At 43.6% G+C, this 27625-nt stretch overlaps 1 protein-coding gene across 6 annotated transcripts in view; it reads right to left on the reverse strand.

The window, feature by feature from the left end:
* The window catches only part of MYOF (myoferlin), a 686313-nt gene that overhangs the window by 377637 nt on the left and 281051 nt on the right, over positions 1-27625 (reverse strand). For all 6 annotated transcript variants that reach the window (XM_069239822.1, XM_069239820.1, XM_069239821.1 and 3 more), the window contains exons 12-16: positions 12846-12972; positions 5940-6043; positions 5512-5580; positions 5342-5385; positions 1950-2032 (exon numbers count right to left, since the gene is read on the reverse strand). In XM_069239822.1, the coding sequence (XP_069095923.1) occupies positions 1950-2032; positions 5342-5385; positions 5512-5580; positions 5940-6043; positions 12846-12972 (427 nt within the window). The remainder of the gene's footprint in view (positions 1-1949; positions 2033-5341; positions 5386-5511; positions 5581-5939; positions 6044-12845; positions 12973-27625) is intronic.

Consider the following 27625-nt stretch of genomic DNA (forward strand, 5'->3'; position numbering starts at 1 on the left):
CTATGTTTCTGAGCAACTCAATTTAAGCTTCAAGCATAAGCCCAAATGGGCTCTTATAAAATGGCAGAGCATACCTTTCAGTGACAGCAAATGAAAAAAAAAATGGAAATTTTATGAGCACTCCACACCTCAGTTCCACGTTCATAGTCACTGTGTTACTTGTCAATAGGCAAACAAGTCAAGAGAGGCAAACAAGTCAAGAGAGGCAAACAAGTCAAGAGAGGCAAACTCTTCTTTGTCTTGGATCTTCAGTGTGGCTGCTGGTATACTTTGGACTAGTCTCTTCAAACGGTACCATAATAATCTGGAGCCGAGAAGTTACGTAGCACTGCAAGCCAGGGTGGGAAATTATATGACATATGGCAATGGTTCCCAACCTGTCGTCAGGGGACCCCTGTGGCTCTGCGAAGCCTTCTCAGGTGGGTCTGCGGCTGCTTAGAAAATTAAATAATATTAACATATTAGGTCCCCAGCTTTCAGTAATGACTAAGTCGGGGGGTCCCAGGATTCCAGTAATGATTCAGTGGGGGTCCCCGGGTTCCAATGATGATAAAGCTGGGGTCCACAGAAGTCAAAAGGTTGGGAAACATTAGCCTGTGGGGGTTATATTTAATTTTTACATGGGTAATTTTCATAGCCAGGAGATCCCTATATTGTACCATCTACAAAGGTTTGCTTTAATTCAGGACAATATGGAGAACTTTATTCTCTTTCAGGGACAAACATTACAATCTTGTCCACATCCAGGTACTTGGTACATATGTTGTCCAACTTAAGTGGTTCTGCTCTGGCAAGGTCAAATATCCCTCAGTGTATAATCGAAGATATCCATATGTATTTTTAAGCTAGTAACCAAGGATAGTGTTCTATTCCTGCTGATGAAGATGCCTCACCAATACTTCACCAGCAAATAAACTTTCAGTCTTTTATGTGCCTAAGCAAATTACCAATTTTACATTCCAGGGTATACATGACGATACCAAGCTATGCCCAGCATCACAGAAACTGTCAATGTCCAGGGGACAGCTAGTGTTGCACAAGTAGATTGCCATCAGCTGTGCCAGTACATATATGCATGGTAAGGAACATTCTTAAAGGGGGAAGATAGATTATAAAAAAATCTGCAAAGGGTCAAGGGATCCATGAAATACCTTTGTAATGATATAAGCTCCATGTACAGTCTTCATTTCTTAAAAGCATTCTTAAGCAATTTCCTAATAATGCTGATGGACGAAGTACAGGAATTCAAAAACAAAATTCTACAATAAAGATTATACAAGGAAGAAATGTCAACTCATTCTTCAGTTCAGGAAAGGCTAGTTTGAAAAACGTGGGTATAAATGGACCACATCACCACCTTGCAGATCTCAGATAGAAGTTGCAAGAAGCAGAGTATAGCACTGGTGTAACATCTGGTGTAATAAGCAGATAATTTCATGTTTGTGCTCAGTTTGGTAAGATGGCTGGATGTGGTCCTGCTCATCAAGGCATCACCCACAACGGTACATCCTCTAAATGCCTCTCCGAGAGGTGAAAGAAAACAGTTTAGTGTCAAAAAGTGGACTAGGAGTACCAAGGCAAATGCTGTTATCTTGACCTTGGACTGTGCATCTTGGATTCCCTTGAACATTCAGATCTCTAAAAAGGTTCGGAAGTGATGGAGGTCTGGTGTCTCAAGTAAAACATGTTTGGTAAAATCTCTTTTAAAGCTTGCAACCTCAGAGCTGGAAAGTCCATGCCTTCCTCCCAGTAAAACGGCAGACACAGACGTGCGTCTCTTTCTTTCTCTTTTTTTTTTTAAACTCTTGACAGGAGGAAAAACTGATTTTTTACCACAAACATTGGACTACAGTAGAATGCCCTTTCTGAAGGCTGTATTGCATACAAAGATAGACATGTCTTAACAGAAGTAAATATGCCAAGTTAAAATATGCACATTAAAGGCTTACCTTCAACCTCACCACCAGGAGCAGCAATTTTTGAGAGACTTAGAGTTGTTATTCCAATAGTATCATTTTTTGTAAGACGATCCCTGCATGAAACACCAGGTCAATGTACAGTTTTTAACAACAAGGATCTGTAAAGCACCAATGATATACCCCCAAAGAGGAGAGAAACTAATCTATCACATGTCATTTTGAAATCAAGCTGTAGGATTTCTATCAATATATTCTGGAGCAAAATGAAAGCAACTGTTTAAGTACCTAGTGGTTGCTGCTATCACTAATGGTGCGCTCCTCCAAACCTCCAAAATCCACAAGTCTTTGGAAAAATATGTTTGCATGTACATCACAATCGCAGTGACATGTTAAAAAGTGCTAGTGAAACCCAAGTGTTTAATAGACAAAATAAATCGTTGATTATCAGAATCCTAGGTTAGAAAATGTCTGTCAGAATGGATTTCTTTAGAAAAACCTGAAATATACATTTCAGCACAAAAGCTTGGGCATGCAATGCTAAGTATTGTAAGGTGAGCAGCAGCTGCAGAGGGAAGGAAATGAACGTAAAAGAGCAGGTCAAAATATTTTAAAAGGAAAAGTCTATCAAATGGACCACTTTAGGGATTATTATGCGTACATGAACTTCATCAGCGGAGTTACATCCCTCGGGCTGTGACACAAAGGCTTTCTACTGAATCTGGCACAACATGATTAAAAGGGAGGATGCAATAACATCAATAGGAACACTGCTTGCAAGCACCTTGGGCAGACAATATAGTACACCTTCAGTATTGCATCCATTTCGTTGCATTTCAATAGTCTAAGAAAACACATCACAGTACGCATACTTATATGTTCAGTTGACTATAATCATCTGGTAGTCGTAAACCATGGCACATGCTTACAGACTTACAACTTGTGCCTATTAAATACTACACATTTTGTATTTGTTGCATATGTGAAAATCAATAGAGGGAGGAAAGAAAGAAAGATGTCTTGACTCATCCTCCTCATATATAGGCCCTCATTACGAGTCTGGCGGCCTTAAGACCGCCAGACCAGCCGTGGCGGTCTCACTGCTGATGGGCCAGCTGTGAAGACCACCAAATTACGAGTTTAGCAGTTTTGCCTAAGCCAACCGTCAATCCTCTGCCCATCCCACCACTTATCTGCGGTCTGCCCATGCTGGAGGTGAGCACCTCCAGGCAGCGGACGCCGTAATACCCCTAGCAGTATTACGACGCTGAAGACCACCAGCATTTTTCTGGTGGTCTTGTATCCCAGTGACAGGAATCTGCATTCCTGTCGGCGGGTTTCTCCAGCACACACATCCACATACCCGCACACATGCACACACATACGCCCACACACAAACACCCCCCACTCACTCGCATCATACACCCCCATTCACACTAACATACATACACAAACACTGCACTCACGCACGTGTTCACTCCCCCTCCAGCGAATACATTCATTCAAACCCCCTCCAGCGCATACATACATTCATACCCTCCTTCCCTCTGCATCGCAAACACACTTACCTGCTCTCCCCGTCCACTGACACACACGCACCCGCTCTCCCCTTTCACTCACAGAAACATGCACCCCTATCCCCGTCCACTCACACAAACATGCACCTCCCTCCACCCACCACTCACACACTCACCCCCCTCCCCGTCCACTTACATACACATGCATACACGCACTCACCCCTTCCGTCTGTTCATCCGCACTCGCGCACTAAATCGCTCCATGGCCCTTTATACCCAGATATGGGAAAGGGTGATTGGATGGAGCAGGTGGGGTGTGTGGCTTGCTCAAAGAATGGTTTGATTAGGTAGGGCTAGGGCACTTGGGTCTGAGCAGAAGTGGAACACCTCATTTGTGTAAGTATTGGGACGAGAAATAGGGTTGAGGAGGTAATGAGTTTTTTTAAAAATCTATGTGAGTCGCACTGCAAAATCCTGTTTTGAACACGGTCAATCAGCAGTACTCTAGTTGCAATCGGTAGCTAATTTAGACATTTGCCATGTATGCCAGTGAATGAGATAAAACAACAAGTGCCTACATATGCAACCATAAACTCAATATCGATGTTGATCTCCCACAGCCAAAAAATGTGTAGACCTAAGCACAGGACCATTTTAAACACACAACAGCCCTGCGCTTGGTGTCTTGAAGAGCAGCTCATGTCGACACAATGGCTGGGGCAAAGTACGGTTATTAAATGTAATCCTGGGTCATGAATGAATTCATCTAAATGTTGTTTTGAGGGAAGGGGCTGAATAAGGGTGGAAGAATTGGCCATCCTGGGGGAAAAAAAACACTAAATTGTAGAGAGAATGATGCAAATTGGAGATTAACTGAGTTAGGTGATAAAGGAAACCACCTTTTAGACCTGTTTACTGGATTCACACACACAAACCTTGGTTACATTCATTGTTTATATACGATTGGTCCTGGATGACCACGAGTACACCGTCCATTCACCCACATATTTATCCAAGGCAGAACCTTGGGTACATCCCTAGTACAAAATGTCAGTCCAAGGATTGGCAAGGTCAAGTCTTGCACTCAACCACATGCCTGGGCAGATGCTAGGGCCAACCTAAATTTACCCAAAACTATACTAAACTGCATACTGTCTCACGATCACCAAATGCAAAGGTCACATACAAGGATTTTGCAACAATGACATGTTTCACAGCACTAATTGAAAGAACCTTCATTCGTCAATCCCGTGCAGTTATTTTTTGGCACTTATTGTGCGCGGTCGCATTTACTGTGGTTTTGCATTGCAAAAGTTAGTCTAGTTCATTTTCCCAAACTATTTTGAGGTTTTTATTGCAGACCGCAGACTGGATAGGGTTGTGAAAATGTGGCTTTCGGACACTGAGCTCAAGAACTAGTTGCAAGGCATTAACGTGAACCCAAGGAATATTTCATCACAATTATAAATGATGGCGTTGTTCCCACAGGTTAGCTGTAGGCTGCCAAACGTTTGTAAGATTAAGCACAAGAGACAATCAGCATTAATGATGCAAAATTCGACACACAGCAATTTTCATAATAACCAGCTGTGAAGAGTGCAATGACGATTTACACGTTATGTAAAACTTCGAAGCTGAAAACGGAAACAAGTTACAACATTCTCCAACCCACTGTGGGCAGCAGACGACCGGAAGTAGTTTACCAAAAGAGGCCTGACTATCGCGACGGATTTCAAGCCTGTCTCAATTCAAAGACCACATACTCCCTCAGTTGTGGACACATCCCTGGCATTCCTTATACTGAAGGCTGCTAATGCAATGTTTTGTTAGGAGAGATGGAAAATAATATGCAAAGCAAGAAATTCTAAATATCGAGCTCATCTGATTTGCTGCAGTCAATTAACTTACCAGTCAAATACGGTCAATCGGATTTGTTCACACATGGAGGGAAACTAAAAAATAAAATAGAAAAGGGAAATAAAACAATTTATAAAGCAAGCTTTGAATGTGGATTTGTAACGTGTCAAGGCTGCCTCGGATCGCACGTTCATGTGGACAGAAGAAAAAAACACCCTAACCTTGATTTGAAGATTAACAGCTTGGTTCCATTCCGGGTTGGCATTTTTGTCGATTCTGTTTGTGCAAACCTGCAAAGAAACCAACAGAATCAGCTAAAATGAATGTTGTCGCCCAAAGTTAATAAACCCTAAGGAAATCGTGGCAGAGGGCCAGAAGCAACAAAGCTTTGGCAGGCTTTCATAGGCCAAGTGTCCTACAAGCATCAACAGCAGCCACTGGAGCTAATGCCAAGAATTCGGGATCGCAGGCTTGCAGCAAACAGGGGGTGCAAGCAAGGCAAAATGGACGCCGCTAGCACATTCGACCTATTTGCTCTTCTGCAATGTTTCTAGCTGACACTTAGATTTGTAATGGGAGGCAGGTAGAAGGAAGAAAGACCAAGTAAAGCAAATCATGGTTTCTTTTGTTGTTAGGTAACAAACAATACCTTTTTTCCAGCGAAGGACACTTCAACAAATGGGTCCACCAGGTTTTTCTTGTCAGAATCGCCCCCAAACAATTCTTTCACTGACTGGGCAAAGGCGTCATCCACTGTAGAGAGTTAAGATCTCAATTAACTTTTAGCACATCAGTTACAAATCAAGCAGACACAAAGTTTAATTAAACGTTGAACTATTGGGTAGAATTGATTCACAGCTGAGCTTTCATTATTGATTCACTCAGATGATTAATCTACAGGCACATACGCTATTTTGCCAATCAATACCAAAAACTGTGTAGTAAACCTCATTAAATGTACAGGAAGAGTAATGCAACAGTTCCATTTCATAAGATGGATATTGATAATACAAACATACAGGAAACAAGTATAGCCATATCCAGTTAATATTTTTGGATTTTCCAAAACCCACAGATAAATGTTGCAGCAACATTATTAACGATCACATACAGCTGATAGATGCATACAGCTTTAACCGTAGTATTATTGCTGCACTGAATGAACAAAGGTCTTCCTAGATACATTGTCTCTGAAGTGTAAGATAGACAATATAGCGGTAAACAAATTATATTTTTGCGCTGCCTCAGAGAACAGCAAGAGGGCATCCCTATTTCCTTATCAACAGGAGTGATCATGTAACACAGGAAATTTAAGTGCAACTTATGAAGATGTTATTTTATCAACTCTACATGATATTACTTATCCTTGAGAACTATATTTTATACATAATATTGAAGAGAGAATTATATATTTGTAGCAGCCGGCATATTGCAGCCTTTCACATACAGGGAGTGCAGAATTATTAGGCAAGTTGTATTTTTGAGGATTAATTTTATTATTGAACAACAACCATGTTCTCAATGAACCCAAAAAACTCATTAATATCAAAGCTGAATATTTTTGGAAGTAGTTTTTAGTTTGTTTTTAGTTTTAGCTATGTTAGGGGGATATCTGTGTGTGCAGGTGACTATTACTGTGCATAATTATTAGGCAACTTAACAAAAAACAAATATATACCCATTTCAATTATTTATTATTACCAGTGAAACCAATATAACATCTCAACATTCACAAATATACATTTCTGACATTCAAAAACAAAACAAAAACAAATCAGTGACCAATATAGCCACCTTTCTTTGCAAGGACACTCAAAAGCCTGCCATCCATGGATTCTGTCAGTGTTTTGATCTGTTCACCATCAACATTGCGTGCAGCAGCAACCACAGCCTCCCAGACACTGTTCAGAGAGGTGTACTGTTTTCCCTCCTTGTAAATCTCACATTTGATGATGGACCACAGGTTCTCAATGGGGTTCAGATCAGGTGAACAAGGAGGCCATGTCATTAGATTTCCTTCTTTTATACCCTTTCTTGCCAGCCACGCTGTGGAGTACTTGGACGCGTGTGATGGAGCATTGTTCTGCATGAAAATCATGTTTTTCTTGAAGGATGCAGACTTCTTCCTGTACCACTGCTTGAAGAAGGTGTCTTCCAGGAACTGGCAGTAGGACTGGGAGTTGAGCTTGACTCCATCCTCAACCCGAAAAGGCCCCACAAGCTCATCTTTGATGATACCAGCCCAAACCAGTACTCCACCTCCACCTTGCTGGCGTTTGAGTCGGACTGGAGCTCTCTGCCCTTTACCAATCCAGCCACGGGCCCATCCATCTGGCCCATCAAGACTCACTCTCATTTCATCAGTCCATAAAACCTTAGAAAAATCAGTCTTGAGATATTTCTTGGCCCAGTCTTGACGTTTCAGCTTGTGTGTCTTGTTCAGTGGTGGTCGTCTTTCAGCCTTTCTTACCTTGGCCATGTCTCTGAGTATTGCACACCTTGTGCTTTTGGGCACTCCAGTGATGTTGCAGCTCTGAAATATGGCCAAACTGGTGGCAAGTGGCATCGTGGCAGCTGCACGCTTGACTTTTCTCAGTTCATGGGCAGTTATTTTGCGCCTTGGTTTTTCCACACGCTTCTTGCGACCCTGTTGACTATTTTGAATGCAACGCTTGATTGTTCGATGATCACGCTTCAGAAGCTTTGCAATTTTAAGAGTGCTGCATCCCTCTGCAAGATATCTCACTATTTTTGACTTTTCGGAGCCTGTCAAGTCCTTCTTTTGACCCATTTTGCCAAAGGAAAGGAAGTTGCCTAATAATTATGCACACCTGATATAGGGTGTTGATGTCATTAGACCACACCCCTTCTCATTACAGAGATGCACATCACCTAATATGCTTAATTGGTAGTAGGCTTTCGAGCCTATACAGCTTGGAGTAAGACAACATGCATAAAGAGGATGATGTGGTCAAAATACTCATTTGCCTAATAATTCTGCACTCCCTGTATTGACCAAAGCACAGCAGTTTTCAAGAGATCTTGATTACTTGGCTTCCAATTAGCCAGCAGATCCAAAGTAGCTTAATCACATATAAATTTAGTTCTTACTGGTGAATTATGCATTTCATGTCAGATGTTCACCATATCTAGCACTTTGAATTAAAACTTCACTTTTGTTTTCACGTTTGTACTCCATATCCAAGATTCAGCAGGTGCTAGCACATGGCTATGAACTCTTCAAATATGGCTTCTAGAAGCATCTACTACCCATGAAAAGATCAGTGCTCGTATGACCAACGGAAACTACAGTGTTTTAAAAAACGGAGATGTTTAGGAGAAAACGAAGGACAAAGCTTTAATGGTGCACTGAAACAACAGCTAGACATAAATGAGTCTTTAAAGCAACAAAATAACTAAACATTGGCAATGTCAACAGACCTTGCTTTAAAGGATTTTTTTTTAATTAACAGTTGAATTCGTTTTCGTACATAGAAGGCACATAACCAAGACACCATGGCAATTACGTGGGAAAACACATTACAAACGCATTACACAGGATAGATGCACAGAGAGGATATACAGACTTTGATTGTGGTGAGACAGGAGGCTCAGTCTATCTGTCCCAGCCATTTCCCCCAGATCCGATCATGTCTTTAAAGAATGTTGTATGGTAACGTGAAGCATTACAAGTAGATAGCCTGGTGATGGATATATTTTAGCGTGGAGGCAAATAACTTATAATAATATTGATGTAGGTTAAAAGGTCATCTAACAGTTTCACTGTCAAGCCAGACCTAAAAGTGCATATAGATGAATGACTGTCCTCTTGCCGCCTGTGCTGCTGCCCGAGAAAATATAATACATTTGCCAGTTATCTAAGACACTTTAATAGTATTGCAATGTCATGTGTGTTTGCAAGATCATGCTGAGGCTGCTGGATAAACAAAAATGATCACAACTGTGTGGAGGATCAGTACGTTTTTGTGGAAAAACAACTTCTGCCCAATCAGAACATGTACTCCTGGCTCCCAAGACGTGGGCGGAGCCAGTGCCTCCCCAGGTGATTCTCACATCGTCTAGCTAACGACAGCTGCACTGTCAAGCCACCCCATAAACATTAAAACTCCTTTGTTTGAATTCCCAAAACATGTGTTGTCTCTCTCAAAAAAAGAGAGCGCTAAAAGATGGCGGGAGCAGAGAAACCGCGTTTCTAAAATCAGACGCAACGTTATTGTGACAGTGGCGAATAGCACATAATCCCACACACATTCCGTCAGAGCCAGAGCCCTTTCCTGGCAGAAAACGAGCTAGTTCAAGGCTATGTTTTCATTTCCCAAGGGTTCTTCGTTTGGCAACACACTTTAATGATCGTGTGAATAAGAAAAGGTCACGGTTTTAGAGTGACTGCAGTACGCCCTGCGACTAGGCTGCCATCACGCACGTACCAAGTTCTTTCTCTCAAAAAACATTAAACGCCCTTAACCTTCGACCCCGACCACTGGGAGCCAGCTGCAGGAACAGAGAACTGTGCCATGGAGAGGCCGGGGAAGCACCATGGCGCAGATAATGCAAATAGCCCACAGCCTAGTAAACTGCTTACTATGTACGCGACATGTTCTTCAGATTCCTGACTGGTTCGTTGGATTTCCAGGGAATGGGAAATAAGTTCCGAGTAGAAGAGGACGTGTGTGAGGGTGAATGCAAACAACAACGAATAGCTTTGTAGTATGGTGCACTGTCACATAAATGAATGGATAGGGTAATGCAGTTGCACTGATTACTGTGAAAGATGTCTACTGGCACTATCTTTTAAATCTAGCAACAGCATCACATCAATCTCATATCTACCCAACACAACTTAGACATTCAAATACCAAGGAGAAATTAGCACAACCACCAAATCATGCTCAGCCACGCACACTATGAAATAATGTATACTGCCTGCAAAGCAGACTTGATTAGCTTCATTAATAATCTTGATTCAATTCTTAATAATGAAACCTGCTCAAAAGTCTCACACGTTGACGTCCTAGTCCTGCAAGGCTACTGCTTATGAAGTAAAGGCAGTTCGAAGAGACCAGGAGTGGAGATCACAGTGTTCCATCATATATCATGCCTCTGCTCAGTCCCTTTGAGCTCCTCCTTTGTTAATTCCTACTGATCAAATTCAATACAAGGCTACAGGGTCACCAGATGAGAGTTAGAACTCGCTGAAGCACTGAAACAGCCACCATCCAAGTGGTTGATGATGCCCCCCCCCTCAAGACTCCAACACCTATCTTTTCATACTCCTTGTTCTTTGTGACCTTCAGTGCCATGACTGCCAAAACTCTGCTAGCACACTGGCTCACTGAAGGGGCTTCAATGGCATTGCTATGGAAGGCATGCAAGTCTTCCTGCACAACAAAGATGCACATCCACCAACAGGTAGACAATACTCATGATTATCTAAAAGGGACATCCAGCTTAGGTAATACCCAAGACATCCATCACCACCATCTAATCATGGGTGTTGAAGGTCCATCTCAAACTAAAGATGGCCTATAAAGAGTTTGTTCTCATTGTCCTGAAATTGCTCAAAGAAATGTTCATTAAATATTTAACCCATGAATGCCCTTGGATTCCCACAACAATGTAACCCTTAAATTCTAGGTACCAGTCGTGCATAGGACCAAAATCATCTGATGTTAGCTGTTCTTAAGAGAACTTCAGACTAGTCAAACAGGCAGTGCCCTTACCTCACTATAAGCAACACTCTGCTTGCCAACATCCCAAAAGCCCATGTGATGAATCTGAAAAATATTCTCCAGTCAGTGGTGCATCTACTTGTCTTTGGAAATTACAATTAAAAAAAATGTGTGTTCATGCTCAAAGATTTCAATTGGCTACCTCTGGCCACAGTATCAACTTCAAGATCTGCTGCACTTCCTACGAAGCAGTCAGAAACAGCACCCCTGTATTCACAATCTATAATGGCAGCGCGATGGGTCAGACTCATTGCCGCAACTTTGGCATCCTAGAGATCATAAGTTCTGAGAAGAAGAAAAAAAAAAAAAAAAAGAGACTTCAGGCCTTCTCCTACTCTATACCAGGAGAGGGGACATCTGATGAAACAGACAAGGCTTTTGTTTAGGTTAGGCTGCAGATAGTCATCAAGAATACTCCAAGCACACACCCTCAATTGTAAAGCCCAAAACAGCCTAATCACTGGGGATTGTGGCTTTATTTGGATTAACTTGCCATCTCTGGCTCATTAGCTAGATGCACATACAACATATGATTCCTATTAGCTTCAAGTATCACATGAATGACCGTCTAGGAGAAAAAAATAGATTCTCACCTTCCCACCGTCAATGAAAAAAACACAGTCTTACTAAGCCTTGTGAAAGAAAAGTTTCTAATGGCAATGAAGCAAGACTGAAGTGAAGTGATTAACCCCAAATAGGATACAATTACACTTCAAGAGAGTGGAATCCTCAAAACATAGTAAATCTGGGAGATGGACACCTCTAGTGAGCATTTAACAAGTGTTCCGCAGGCAAGCATGAGGGATGCCTGGAGGCGTGGCCCGTCCTTTAGGGCGGAGGGGCCTCACACCCCCACCTTTTGCCCCTCATTAAGAGTGTCTGTCAGGTGAACAAAGGTCAGCCTGACAGAGACACTTCATTTTCAGCTCAGACAGCCAGGAGCAGACATGCGCGATTTGTGAAGACTCCTGGCTGCCTGAGCTGAACTTTGATGGGCTGAGGAGGTCACTGCTCCTATGGGCGTGACCTCCTTGGCTCAGCAAAGGTGACCCGAGGCCCTCTCCTGGGTGACGAGGAGAGCGTCACCCATTGACTTCGACCTGGGTGCTTCAGGTTTAAGCCCTGAAGCGCCCAGGGCGAGTGTTAATCAGTGACACTTCGTCACACAGTGGGGTGGGGTCAGCAGTCTTACTGACCCCATCCCACTCTGTGACGAAGATGGGACTGCTGCCTATCCTCCCAATGAGGGAAGGCAGCAGTCCCAGCCCTCATGGAACCTCGAGGCTGAAGGTAAGTGTGTGTGTGTGATGTTTCAAAATGAAGGTTTGAGTGTTGTTAATGGATGTGGGTGCATGCCTGTCTGTGTGCGAAAGTGTGTGTGTGAAAGTGTGTGAGTGTGTGTGAGTGAGTGTGTGTGTGTGTGTGTGTGTGTGTGTGTGTCCCGCCCGCCTCCTCCCTCCCTCCTAAAGCTGCCAGCCGCCACTGGATGCCTGCCTCAATGACGCTAAATACAAAACATTAGGGAAGGAGTGGCTTGATCCAGCAATAAGCTGTAGGTTCTATGGAAGGGGGGGGGAATGGTAGAGTGTGATACAAGCTTTGCTCCTTCATTTTCATTCTAGAGGTTCCTGGAAAAAAAAATATTTAAAACAAAACTTCAGACGAATTGAGGATTTCCCTGAAATGGAACTGGCTATTTAAAAAAATACTCATTTTTATTTTAAATCAGGGGAGAAATCTTGCAACTATAATGGTAAAAATAGTATATTTAACAATCAAGAATATTATGTGGGTAAATTCCATACTTTGTGGTATATCTTCAGCTCTGTAGATTTTAAGTAGGAAAGTGACCCATCTGAGTGCAACACCGGCTGGCAATAACAAATTGCTCTCAACATCATCTGCTTCACTCTCCTTATCTCTCTTTTCCACCTGTTGGAAGTAAAATATATGCATGATGATTGTTGGAAGTAATATATATGAACAATGATTGTATGCATTTGTGCAATCAACACTATACATTAGATTACAACCATAGCAATTCTTATTAATAGAGCAATGTCAATTCTAAAACTAGTGTAACATTTAACATTTTCAGTAATAGAGAACTTCAAAAAGTCCAAGCAGGGTCATTTATAGAATACACTTACAAAGAGCAAAAGAGATGATCATTTCAAATTGCCAAAAAAACGCCTAAGTGCAGTTAACAAGCCTTCATCCCAACTCCCCAGGGGCACTGACCAACCTTTACCCTAATGCTGCTGTGTCAGCATAGAGTTCTATAGTAAGAAAACCCAAATGTATCCAAGCAAGTCTGGAGTGAAAAGATTTCATTAATTCGCCTTTGAGATTTTTCCTGAAATAGAGTACACAGTTTTCCACGTTCACCCAGCGAGTTACTTGCACAGATTATTCCTTGTATAAAAGGTGTGGATTGATGACAATTTTTGCCTGGCTGAATCCTGTGGGTGCCGAAGTCCCATAATTGAAGATTATGTTTTAAAATCCGTTGCTGATTCTGAAGAGCACAACTGTTTGGGCAAGGAGTTTCTGGGTAAAATTCATGTCTAAACCAGGTGCCAGTAATTAATTTAACATGTTATATGTTCAAATCTACACAGGTCTACCCGATACTAGTAACGGCACTCGAAATTACAGGGAGCCTAATGTATGATTTGTTTATGACTCCTAAATAAAGACAGCATCAGCAGTAAACCTGCTGAAATATGTTTAGCTAAAAGTAAGATTGGACTGCGGTCAAAAAAGATAGTAAATTGAGCTCTCACTTGAATTCAAATAGGTCTGAAGTAGTTTTAAGGGGTTCGTGCAATAGGAAATGCTGAATATTTAGCTATTTTGAATTCAGTCTTAGAACACTAGGGGGAAGTGGCATGCAGTTGGCATATCAGGTTTCCTGCAGGAGGTATGTATTTAGTTAGGTGTATTTAGTTTTGGTGGAACGAACAGAAATATAAATAAATTTTTAGCAGTTCACTTAAACATCCTGAGCACACTTAGTATATTTAGAGCTCTGTAAAGAACAGATGGTCACTAACGTTTTGTCAAAGAGGATCACAATTATGACACCTGGGGAATCCTATCTTGTCCATTCTAATAGTGTATAATTATACAAACAGTACCTTAATACGACTTTACTATGCTCTCAGTTCCATTGGGTTATCTTGTCACCAGGTTTCAGATACAATCCAGGGGAGAGAGGAACCACCTGCCACAGAAGCTGCGCCTCACCATCATCCCTGATAATTGCCCAGTAAACGAGGATCCACCCACTCATATAAGACTAAAATAGTGGGCAAGCTCAATTTTTACTCACTCAGAATCCGCAAAAAAATAATTCTTGTCGCTCTCACTGGGTTTGAAAGCCCCTTATAGTACTTCGGAGTCTTTCACTCCCCAATTTGCCACACAGAAAGCCTCTACCAAAAAATGCTCCAAGACACACGTTGAAGAAATAAAGAAGGAAGATCAGTGCAATTTAAAAGACCTAAAGTGCTCTGCCAACCGAGTTCTCCGGACCCTTCAGAAGTCCCCAAACAATCACCTCCTGAAAATCACAATGTTAAAAGAAAGGTCAGTGTACAGGAAGTATAGATGGGCCCTAAAAAGAAAGGCTAGTGGCAATTTCAGTACCAAACTCCTCCACAATTTAAAAGTCAATTAATACCACCAATTCTTCAGGACAGTGAATAGCCCAAATAATCTTTCAAAAACCACAAACATACAAGAAGAGCACTGGTTCGAGTATCTCACAAAGCACTTTGCCCAGGCTGTCTCCTATTCTGCCCATCTCCACAAAACTCAACCTCAGTGTGCCCGGAACCACCTCAGCACTAAATCTGCGACACCACAGGATTTTTACATTATCTCTCAGGCCACTGAAATTTCAAGTAATAACAATTGAAAATCAAATCTATAAAAGTCACCCACGACGCAGCACCCAGCCTGAATAGCTTCCCCTCAGCTATTTTTAAATAAGACAAGTCATTCTGGGCCAACAATCTAACATCTGTCTTTGCCATTATACAACTTTAAACATCACCCAGCCTCCTGGAAATAATCAATTATTTCTCCAATATACAAAGAAGGCAACAACGCTGACCCTGCCAACTACTGTCTTATAGTTTTGCAGGACATCAAATCAAAATACTTTGCAAGCTATCTCCTTGAGGAACTAAAAGCATGGGCTGCCATGGAGAGATGAATACCCTTTCATCAAACCGAGTTCTCAAAAGGCATGGGCACAGCATCAAACATACTAACGTTATCGCTGCTGTTTGACCAAAACAAAATTAATTGCCAGCCCCTCTACCTCTGTTCCATTGACTACAGGCATAATTTGACCAAGTCTACTGGAGTTAACTAGGGGAAAAATTAACAAGCATACCTCACCCCTTGCTGCAAGCCCTGATACGCCTGCATACGGACACCTGGGTTAGAATAAAGCTGGGAAATGGCACCCATTTGTGTAAAAAGATAAAAACCCTATCAAGTTCTGAGACAAGGATGCATTTTAGCCCCAATGCTTTTCAATTTGTTCCTGGCTGATCTTCCACCTATTCTAAACCAAATCAACACTCCTGCCCCGAAGGTGGGGCATCTTATCATTAGACATCCTTCTCCCATGCCTAATGAATGCAGACGACCTAATCCACCTCAGCTGGACAAGCGTCTGTCTTCACAAGTTTTGAATGCACTGCCACGTAATCAAGAAACTCTTCTATGGAGATCAATTTTAGTCAAACAAAAACCATGATTATGAGCAAGCCTACCACTGGCTCGCCAAAGTAGTAGCTGGGAAACAAAGAAATTGAGAGCACACCTGATTTTAAATGTTTTGGCCTCTTATTTGAGAGACAGGGCTCCTTCAAGCAGCATAAGGAGCAAATGATGCAGACATCCTGTTCTTTCTCAGCCGCTTTCCAGCACCTAAAGTAGACAATCTTGGCATCATTATGTATACCCCTATTAAAGATCATACAGGCCAAACTAATCCCAACCATAGCATTTGGCAGCAAAGCACTAAGAGGCAGAGGCACCATCCACCTGGACAAACTGATTACTAGGCTCCATAAGGCAGTTTTCCAACTCCCACATTATTCATCGCCAAAAGAGGTGAGATCATTCAAGGGGGTCACAATGGAGCCATTCCCTTTTACAAATCTCCTGTAATACGCAGTCAGGCATAGAAAAGCTCTGACCTGAGTCTGGGTAGTTAGAGCAACACAATCCATAATAGTTTGGATTTTGCTCTGTAGGGGTTGAGTTTGTCCTCCACCTACCATGTGGCCCAAATAAACCACTTTTCTCCGGCCTATCTGATATATGGTAGCCTTGATAGTGAAGCCTGACTTTCTCATGGCCTCAAGTATACTCCTGAGGTGGACCAGGTGATCCTGGCAGGTGGAGATAAAGACAGCAATATCATCAAGATATGCTGCACTAAAGTCTTCCAGGCCTGCCAGAACTTGATTCACCAACCTCTGGAATGTTGCAAGTGCTTTTTTCAAACCAAAGGGCATCACTGTAAAGTGATAATGGCCACCAGAAAATGCGGTTTTAGGCTTAGCAGCATCAATCATTTTGATCTGCCAGTAGCCTGCAGTTAAATCAAAAGTGCTGAGATACTTGGCCGCTGTCAAAGTATCAATCAGCTCATCTTAGTGACTGCATTGAGGCCTCTGCAGTCTACACAAATTCTCATTTCTCTCTCTCTGCCCTGGGAATGAGGTTTTGGCACAAGTACTACTGGGCTAGCCCAAGGGCTATCTGAAGGTTCAATAGCCCCCAATGCATTTGGACCTCTGTCCTGATGTAATCTCTGACATGGTCAGGCTGCCTTTAGAATTTACTCTTAACAGGTAGACTATCACCTGGGTCCACATCATGTGCACAACAGGTTGTCTGACTGGGTGTCAAAGAAAATAGTTCAGAAAACTGATTGAAAACTTGTCTGCAGTCAGCATGTTGCTGTTCAGAGAGGCAATCTGCAAAGACTATCCCAGCCACTGAACCATCAACAGGGTTGTGGGAAAGAAGGTCAGGGAGAGGGTCACTTTCTGTTTCCTGAACTTCATTGGTGGCCATGAGCAACCTAATGTCAGCTCTGTCATAGTAAGGTTTGAGGTGGGTCACATGAAGCACCCTGTGGGGGCTTCTTGGAGTGCCCGGGCCAACTAGATCGATTACCTCACCTTTTTTCTCAACTATTGTGGGGGTGCCACTCCACTTTTCCTGGAGTGCTGTTGGGGCCACAGGTTTGAAAACCCACACTACGTCCTAGCTGATAAACAGTCAGCACAGCCTTTTTGTCATGCCATTGCTTCTGAAGCTCCTGGCTGGCCTCAAGGTTTTTGGAAGCCTTCTTCATGTACTATGCCATGCAAGAACTCAGGCCTAGCACATAGTGAACTGTGTCTTGTTTGGGGTGCTTGAGAGGTTGTTCCCATCACTCCTTCACAAGACTAAGAGGACCCCTAACTGGATGTCCAAACAAAAGTTCAAATGGGCTGTAACCCATTCCCTTCTGTGGAACCTCTCTGTAGGCAAAAAGAAGGCAAGGTAAAAGGACATCCCATTTCCTTCTGTGTTTTTCTGGGCGTCTCATGATCATACCTTTAAGGGCGTCATTGAATATTTCAACCAACCCATTTCGTTGTGGATGATAAGGAGTGCTGAATTTGTATGTTACACCACATTCCTTCCACATTGCGTTTAGGTATCCAGACATGAAGTTTGCACCTCTATTGGATACAACCTCCTTAAGGAAGTCCATCCTGGAAAAGATTCGCAGGAAGGCCTTGGCCACTGCAGGATTTGTGGTGGTCCTAAGGGGAATGGCCTCAGTGTACCTGGTGGCATGGTCCACCACCACCAGAATAAATCTGTTCCCAAATGCAGTAGGAGGTTTTAAGGGGACCAACAATGCCAATCCCTACCCTCTCAAAGGGAACCCCAACCACAGGTAGTGGGATTAAGGGGGCCTTTGCAGTGCCACCTGACTTGCACTGGCTTGGCAGGTGACACACAAGAGACAAAACTCCTTGGTGTCTTCAGACATGTGGGGCCAGTGAAAGTGTGGAACAAGCCTGTCCCAAGTCTTAATTTGCCAAATATTTTCTTGCAAGGGGAATGGCATGAGCTATGGTCAATAAGAACTCCCTAAACCTCTGCGGTATGACCAACCTCCGTGTGGCACCAAGCTTGGGATCCCTACCCTCAGAATAAAGGAGCCTATTTTCCCAGTAGGTCCTATGGGATACACTGACATCCCTTGCCTCTTCTGCAGCAGCGTTCTCTGTCCAAGGACTTCAAGAGAGGGGAAAGATTTCTGCTCCAAACTCAATTCCTCCCTGGAGGCCCCCCCCTGCACCCAAGAGCTCTGCCATGTCAGGCCCAGGTTTCTCTGGTGTAGGTTTCTAACAAGGGGCAAGATCATCTCCCCGAGGAGACTGATCCTCACATGAGTTTTGTGCAGATGGTAATTTCTTACCCTTCCTACCTCTTTTCTTTGGAGCTGCTTGGTCCATAGTTTCAAGTTCCAGTGCTACTGAATCTCCTGGTTTCCTGGCCTGTGCTCTAGTAGTCAGACATTTGCAGGGATGCCCAGCAACTCCACTTCAACCCAGGCTGAGGTCTCCAAATCATTGCCCATTAGATATTCTACAGGAATAGTAGAGGACACTACAACGTTTTTTTAATTTTTTATAAGGCCGGTAGCCCCCCCGCACTCTCCCAGGTAAAGTGAACAAACGCCGTGGGGTGAAACTTAGTGGTGTTAACAGCATTGGTGGCTTGGTAATTGTAATTGTAAGATTTGCTCAGGTGACACCAGTTTCTCAGTCACCATGGTGACACTTGCACCGGTGTCCCTGTAAGCTTTTGCCTCAATACCATTTGTAAGGGGATACTGCCTGTATTTCCTCCTATTAGGAGGACAGGCAGCCAGAGTGGCAAGGTCAATGCCACCCTATGATATTAGGACAGCCTCAGTGGTTTCTCTGAGTAGGCCAGAGTCCACTAGTGTACCCAGGGAGAACCCAGCTACACCTGTGGTTAAAGTACTACTACCAGTGCTATTTCTAGGGGAACTAGGGGAAGTGGTAGAAGTACTATTCATAGTGCTTTTCTTCGGAAAGTTGCTATCACCAATCCTATGGCCTCTTTCCTTTCACAAAAAGCAACAAGGTTTCTTGTTGGAAAAAGGGGAGTCTTGGACCCATCCCCAGATGAATTTTGTGGACCTGTCGAAGACTCTTTCTTCTCATCTTTAGATTTGTCCCCGTCCTCCTCCTGAAACTTAGAAGCATTCTTCTTCTTTTGGTCACCCCCACTGTGGGATTTCTTACCCACCCTGGTGCAAATCCATTTGTCTACCTTTTTTCCCAATTCTTGGGGAGAGGTCAGATCAGAGTCTACCAGGTATTAGTGCAGTTTGTCAGACACACAGTTGTTAAGGATGTGTTCTCTCATGATGAGATTGTACAGCCCTTCATAATCATGCATAGTACTACCCTGTAACTAGCCTTCCATAGCCTTAACTGCACAGTCAGCAAAATCTGCCCAGTCTTGAGAGGACTCCTTCTGAGGTCCTCTTAACTTAATCCTATACTCCTCAGTTGTGAGCCCAAACCCACCAATCAGCGCCTCTTTCAAGACTTGGTAGTTGTCTGCATCCTCGACTTTAACTGTCAAAAGTTTGTCTATGCCTTTGGCTGCAAAGGAGAGCCATGGGATAAGTGCCCAATGCTTCTGAGGGACCTTCTGGACCTTGCAGTAATCCAGTTACGGATGTCATCCCCAGACTTGTAAGGAGGGACTATCCTGCTGAGATTCCTGAAATCAAAAGTGTCTTACCAAACTCCGGACTCTTTAATGCTGCCACCATGGAGTTTTGTCCCCAATGTTTTTGTTTCCCTTTTCATCTCTAGGACCTCTCTTTCAAGGGCTAGCTGCTGCTTTTTCAACTTGAGTTTTGCTTTCTCAAGTTTTAGCAAGCTGAACCCTCTAAGGATCCCTCTTCTGAGCTGGGGTGGATGAACCCAGCAGAAGCTGCAGAGGCAAGGGAAGATGAGGAGGATCTACTCTTCCTGGAAACTGCTTCAACCACCCCAGGGGTAGAAAAAGTGGGCCTACTACTACGACCACCTCTTGCACTACCAGTAGTGCTCCCTGCAGGTTCAAAGTTCTCTCCAGAATCCTCCTGGATCTGTCCTGTGAGGCCGTAGGAAGTACATGGTACCTCCTTTTCCAGTACTGCTGAATCACCCTCTTCATTTAACTCTCTTTTCCTATCAGGGTTCTGTATGTCATCCTGAGTGATTAATTCTAAGACAGTAGATTTGGTAGGGTTACTACTTGTCTTAAGTTTCATAGCTGTACAGAGGGTCCTACGCTACTGGAACAAAGCTCCTGGAAGTTAAGAGCCCGTATCTGGGCTCCTGAGTCTCATCAGCTCCCTCAACTAAAGACCTAGTGTTAGAGCAGTGTATGTAGTGTATCTATGTACTCTGAAGTTCTAAACTTTTAAAAACTATGGCGAAAGGGCTATGCTAGACCCCTGACTACCCAAGCAAAATGTTTAAGAGTACCTGAAGTTACTAGTATGGTATGTATCCAACAGTCAGTAATTTCCTTATGGAAAGTCACTGATGACCAAGTGGTAAAGCAATGCAAGTGTTTTATCCCACTGCTGCACAACCAATGTAGGAGGCTGGCTCAGTTTATGGTGTACACCTACCATGTGGCAACTTGTACTGAGTCCAGGCAACCTTTAGTGATAGTGTTTAGGTGTCCAGATAGCAAAAGTTCTATAGGGGTAGCTGTGGTGACCAGCTAAAGATTATGTAGGAGTGTAATTCACTTGCAATACTACAATGGTCAGTAACTCTCACACAAGGACCACACCAGGTGTTGCAAAAATAAAGTATTCTTTATTAAAACACTTCTGCTATACTAACATTGTATATCTCCACTAGGAAATACTTACACACAAAATATACACTTAGAAACAAGCAGGAATAGCATAGAAATACATGGGGCCCTATGGAGGGACCAAACCATATACTAAGAAAGTAATCTAAGAATGGAGGGGCCCAACCAAGGTAGGTGAGTTAGAATCCCAGGGGCTGGGGTATTAAGAAGTTACTAGAGGTAAGTACCAGAAATCCAACAGGTGCCCAGGTGCAAAGTTGTTATCGAGCCAGGTGTTCCATAGGCTAACACAGGACCATCGCAGTTGGATTGTTATGGATTTAGGACTCTTCCCAGTGGACCCAGAGAAAACCAGTTGGTACAAAGAAGGTTGGATAGTGCCCCCACCCATAAACCCTGAGAAGACTGGAGTACCTACACCACGGAGCCTAGGTGCATGTGGGTGAAGTGGCATCAGAAACCCTTGTTGGAGTCAATAAAGCCTTGGTTGTCCAGTGGCAGTCGCGACCCGTGGACCAGACCGGTGGAACCCAAGGGTTGCTTTCAGATGTGAAGAACCTGAAAAAGAAGGGGACGGTGTCCAGACCCATGGAGATGTCCAGACGGTGCAGGTAGGAAATGACCGCCCTCTTAGAGGTGAAGTTCCTGCAGGATGGTGGAGGCAGAAGTACAGCTGCGGAGTCCAGGGGGATGCATGAGATCCTTGGAGTCACCCATGAACTGTCCCACGTCAGTCGTCGGATTGCAGGAGAGACAGTGGCCAGCAGGACTGCCAACAAGCCTTAGCAAATGCAAATAGCTGATGCAAGGAAGATTGCAGGTTTTGGTGGACCAGCAAGGTCCTAGTGACTCGGCCCTTGGAAGGGAGTTAGAGCAGACCTGCAGCAGGAAGGAAAGCCAGTCAGAGGAGCCCCCATGAGTGACCCACTGGCAGCAGTCAGAGGGAGACACAAAGAGGTCTCAGCAGCACAATAAAAGAGGAGTCCCACATTGCAGGGGCTGAAGAGTGGAAGCTGCTTTTGGAGTTGCAGAGTGCTGGAGGCTGGGGCTTCTTGGAGCTTGAAGATTTCTTGGAGGAAGAGCAAAAAAGCCTTAGCAAGAGCAACAGTTGTGGTGCACAGGGGTTCCGTTCCAGTGGCTGCAACAGGGATCCACATTCTCCCAAGTTGGTCAGCAGACAAGTTGGACCCAAAGAGGACCACAGAACCACCACTTGTGAGCAGAGGCTTTTCGTTGTCTGCGGGAGAGCGGGATCCACCAGCCGGTCGTCATCGCCTTGAGAGGTCTGTGGATGCAGGGGAGTGGCTCCTTCACTCCAAGGGAGATTCCTTTTTGCTTCTTGGATGCAGGCAGAGTCCTTGTGACCCAGGAGGATGTGCAGTCACGGATGTTGCAGAAATCTTGCAGGAGCTGGAGAAACAATGTTACAGTGGGAGCCCTCCCAACTGGATGCAGTCTTGTTTCAGTTCCAAAAGCAGACCAGCAGGTGTTCCAGAGGCCAGGAGCAGAAGACGTCTTGCAGAGTGTTCCTTGAAGAAACCTGCTTTATGTAACCGAGGACCCACCCTTGGGGGGGCCCTTAAGCAACCCTAAAAGGGGGTTGGTCAATCTCTGTAGTGACCCAGCCAGAGAAAATCAGGGATGTCATTGACTTGACCTATCCTAACCAGTCAGATGCTCACAGAGGCCTCTGCCCACCTTGTTTCCAAGATGGCAGAACCAACTGGCCACCTGGCAGAGGTCCGTTCACCTCCTAAGGGGAGGAGCTGGACAGGGAGGTGGTTACTCCTCTGTCATTTGTGTGGTTTCGTCCCAGAGCCAAACTAGAACCAGGGGTTTCTGAACTGGTGCAAACCGGATTATGCAAGGACGACACCAAATGTGCCCTTCAGAGCAGTCTGGTGGCGCTCAAAGGCTACCCCACCTCAGACCAAAGACACCTATTTCAAAGGGAGAGGTGGTCACACCTCGCTCTAGCAGGTAATACTTTAGTCTGCCTTCTGCTGCTTGAGTTAGGCTCATCAGCAGGAGGGCAGATCAGTGTCTGGGGGCTGGATGCCAGACCCCATCAGGCTGCACAGGCAGAACTGGGAGATCCTCTAAGGAATTCAGCCTCAAACAAAGCCTGGCCAGACAAGGGGCTTTCATAAATCTGTTACAAATTAAGAAACACCTTCTGACACACTGAACTACTACCTTTGGGAAGAAATTGCTGGCACGGACAACTCTCCGTCCAGGAGCAACCTTTCTACAGCCCTAAATCGTTAGGCTTAAATCTCCAATAGGACCAAGTAGAAAGTTATTCCCACATTAAGACCATTGTTGTCAAAACAACTAAGTGCACCCCACTTCTGGTCGATAAAGATGCCTTTTCCAAGCGACGACATGCCTGGCTAACCATAGCCACCTACAAAACCTTAGCACCACAGCCCTACTTAGGCGCAGGCCCCAATGCCTATATTAAAGGATCTTTTCTGAAACATTGATTGAGCTGTCTGCAGTCGCTTCCACATTTGCTGCCTTGGAGTCATGACAACAGCAAGAAAACGTGTTTTCTATGTGGGTTAGCTCCAGAAGCAGTAACTCGCCAAATTTGCATATGTAAATTGACTTTGGAGGTCTGCAAAGCTTTGCTAAAGCCAGCATGTAAAATCAGAGGACTGCAAAGTTGTAGACAGGCAGTCATTGCCTGCTTTCACTCCTCCGACATTCAGCTCAACTTCAGGCTTTTGAAATACACAAAAAGAGTTGAGCAGAAAACCCACAGGCCTGTAGTAATACAGAACTCCTAAGCTGAACTCTGGTCTATGATTCTTACCGTAATAAGAACATGTCTTGCACTGCCACTATACTATAAAAGGTGTTAATGACTTCTAAACAGTGAAGCTATGCGCGCCCTAAAAATGTCACTTTAGTCCATTGCTTAACATGGATCACATTTTAATTCTTTGCAATTTGCTTATTGAATTGTATTACCTAGCATGCATTTGTTTTACTGATTGGTTTCAAATGTTTTAAGTAACTATGCACTTAATAAAATATTCTTTCAATCATGTACTGTAATATTCTAGATGATTTCTGTGTTGTCCATGTAAGTGTTATATCAAGCTAAGAGCAACTGCGTACTATTAATTATCATGTATTTGTTGGTCATTTATAATGTAATTAAACAGAGGGAAGACCAAGTCATAAGTATTCAAATTTCAAAGTTAGTTAAAGGTTCTGCACCAGGACAATGTCTTAGTCTTTTCCATCTCTCTGTTCTGGAAAAACTATCTTGATAAAGGAGACACAGGGAAAATTAGTCATCTTAGAGTCTGTGAAGATTGTTGTGTATTATATGGTATGGTTGTGCTACCTTACCACTCAATACACTCACAAAACTGGCTTGGGCCCAGTTAGGCTTGTTTGCAAAACCTTTAGCTTAACAATGGGCAGCTGTGGCTTCGAGCAGTAAGGCTTAAACAAAGGAACTAGTGTACAGCATTTACAAGCACCAAACAACAAAATAAGACCGTCAACATGAAACAAATCCAACACCAATTCATAAAGTTAGATTATTTTTTCATTTATTTTTAGACCTAAGACGAGTAAAATTCACCTGATGGTTCCGGAGGTATAGATTTTTAAAGAAAACATGGATCTCAGCTTTTAGTCCAAAAGTGCAACAACCACAGATAATTGTAAAGTTTGAAAATTTGTGAAAAGTTTGAAAGAGTTGTGTTCAGCTACTCTGGCCTGAATAAGGCAGCCCAAACAGAGGAGAGTGGTGGTCATGGGGCCCAGTTAGGAGTAGTTGGACAGTTACCTGGCCACCAAAGCAGTCTCAAGTCCAGTTCCACACTTTACTTCATGACAGCCATAGACTTCTACGGAGTGGTTCTGATGTTGGGGATGCACAATGCTGAAAGATGCTGTGCGGTCGACAGGGGTCTCTCTTTCCGGTTATTCCTCGATCACAGTGCTCCTGATTTGGTTGGAGGTTTCAAGATTGACCTCTGGACTGATTTTATAACCCTCTATCTCCACTGATCTAGGGTTTATGTATAATAATCAGCCATTGGGGGCCTGTGTAAGTTAAACTAAACAACACTTTTGGGCAATAAACAGAAAATGAATTAACTAGCCAACACTTGATAATCTGTCTTTAGTGGGTCAGCTCAATCTAATAAAAATGGGTAAACTACCTTTGTGCTGTGTTCTTTTTCAAGTACTCTCTGTATGCCTTAACATGCTTTCTTTTCTATATTAAATCAAATGATAACAGCCTACTTTTGGGCTGGAACATCAAGACATAAAAGCGAAAGAAAACTTGCTAGAGCTTTGGTAATGAGAATTGGGCCCTCCCAGAAATGGGGGATATTTATGTGTTCCAAATGTTTATTTAAACCAGCATTTGCAGGGCAATAGGTCTCGCATTTGCAAGAGTTATAGCTACTGGCGTTGTAAAGGCACAGTTGGACTTTTCTTGCCACATAAATTGGTCGACCCTGCCTCATAATTGGTTTTTTCCTGCCACATAATTCCAGTGGCCCTGCATATACCTAAAGCACTTCCATTTACCGTCTTCCTCTATCTAGAGCAAAATGTTGCAGTTTAGCATCCTAATTTAAATCTGCCATACTAATTACAATAGAATACCAATTTAACAACCCTACCATCAGACTTGTGGGCTGGCTAATACAATTCCCGAAAACTGTGAAAAACATATGCATATCGGTTTCTCTGCTCCATAAACAGAACCTTTTGGGTGTTGCTACAAATGTCGCAAGATGAGGCAAAGTATTATTTACAAATATCACGCTTCTGTGCTCCAAAAAAACGGATTAACTTCAAAAGATTGTTGTGCCAAAATGTGTGGATGTCACTGACATCACAAAATGCAACACCTAACACTGTAAATATATTCTAAAAATATTATTGAAAAATATCACTTTGAGAAGAGTCTGACCTTTTCACACCTCACTTTACACTTTTACTATTGCAAAATGTTTAGCAAAGGACGAAGAATATAAGAATGCTGACGTCTGTCGCTGTGCAAACATATGCTGAGACAGGTGTCAAGGGAGTCTGCCCAGGACATGCCAAGCAAAATCTGCCCTGCTACGTTTTCGATTGGAAAGGAGAGTTAACATTTGCAGCCACACAAAGAGACAATGGTCAGATAAACAAATTGGGCTCAGAAGTGCACCAGTGTTGGAGCGAACCCTGCTGAAGGCATGGCTGCAGGCCACCATAGTGTTCTTCCTTTATGACAGGCAAAGGAAAGTGGAGCAGAAATCTGCAGCCCTGACATCTTGTGTGCACTGCATTGTGACCAACAGTAGCAGTTATACCTCGAAATATTTCTTCAGAAGTTTTTATATAAACAAAACACGAGCAAGCATGGACCGGGCAATGCAAAGCAAAGAAGGGGAGGGGGGGGGGGGGGGGGGGGCAGAAAACAATACTAGAGGGGGGATGGGGCCATGGGGCCAGTGAAGTGTGTTAGAAGGAAACAAGCACTGAGGCAGGACAGTTGGACCCAGGAAGTGCCAGTAAGACCAAAGAGCAATAGACTAGCTGTCTGGAAGAGACCCACAAAATAGCAAGGCATTAAGCAAAAAGGGGGGCAGGTCTCCGCCCCCCAAGCATGCCGGTGAAAACATCTTCACTTCTGTAAGATTTGCCACCAGCAAAAGAGCCTTGCAGGTCCCCAGAGCACAGTAACCGAATGCCATGTTGTCTGATGAGGAGCGAGCACAGCAGTCTCCTGCCAGTGGTATTAGAAGGCAGGGCTGCCCCGCTACTGCTCACTCATCTTCAGACTGCAGGTTTGGTGGGATTCAGGATTGCTGGGGGAAGGGTTGCTCAGCGGGGGTGGCTGGGGTCCAAAGCCATGACCTCCCTCGGTGTGACTCTGGGGGGTGAGGGTGTGGGGTGGCGGGGGGATAATGATAATAAAAACAAGCTGAAGCATTTCCGCTCTCCTGCCACCATGGAGCGTGAAGTGGAGAAACAAAAGAATCAATTTGACGTAACTGGTAGTCATATAAAGCTCTGCAATCCCTCCAATCGAGTTCACGCTGTAGGAAATTTCCAAAGCGCCATGGAGCGCAAAGGGGATAGACAAAATAAAAAGTCATTCGCCCACACTAAAGTATGTCGGCAATCTTGCAATTATTAATGTAACAGGGTCAGTCTGCAAGGCGTAACAAAACAGCCTCAAGGAGGGACAAACAAAGCATTTACCAATGACATCAAGGGATTTTTGCAAGGCAAGCCCAGGAATGAATGAAGGTGTTGGGCGTGAAGTGGGTGTGGTTAAACCCACCAAATGGATTACAACAGATGGAAAAGCAGAGCTTGTGCGCTGCTATGCTCAAACTAAAAAGGGTTCAACAATAAACCAAACTATTCAGGAGAATGTCCACTCTGACTATTTGGCTAAGTGCCAAGTCCCAAAGCTCCAAGTATCTCAAAAAGATCATATTTTGAGTACTAACAGATGTCTACAAGTTTTATTCCTAACTAGGCAGAAAACTTAAGTTGGAAATATAGATGTTATGCTTCCCTTACATCTATACTCCTTTTGGGAAACTCTGAATCTTCTTAAATAGATAAACAATTCTGCCTATGAGATATGGGCCAAAGC

This window comes from Pleurodeles waltl, chromosome 6 (genome assembly GCF_031143425.1).
Source record: "Pleurodeles waltl isolate 20211129_DDA chromosome 6, aPleWal1.hap1.20221129, whole genome shotgun sequence".
Classification (NCBI taxonomy): Eukaryota; Metazoa; Chordata; class Amphibia; order Caudata; family Salamandridae; genus Pleurodeles; species Pleurodeles waltl.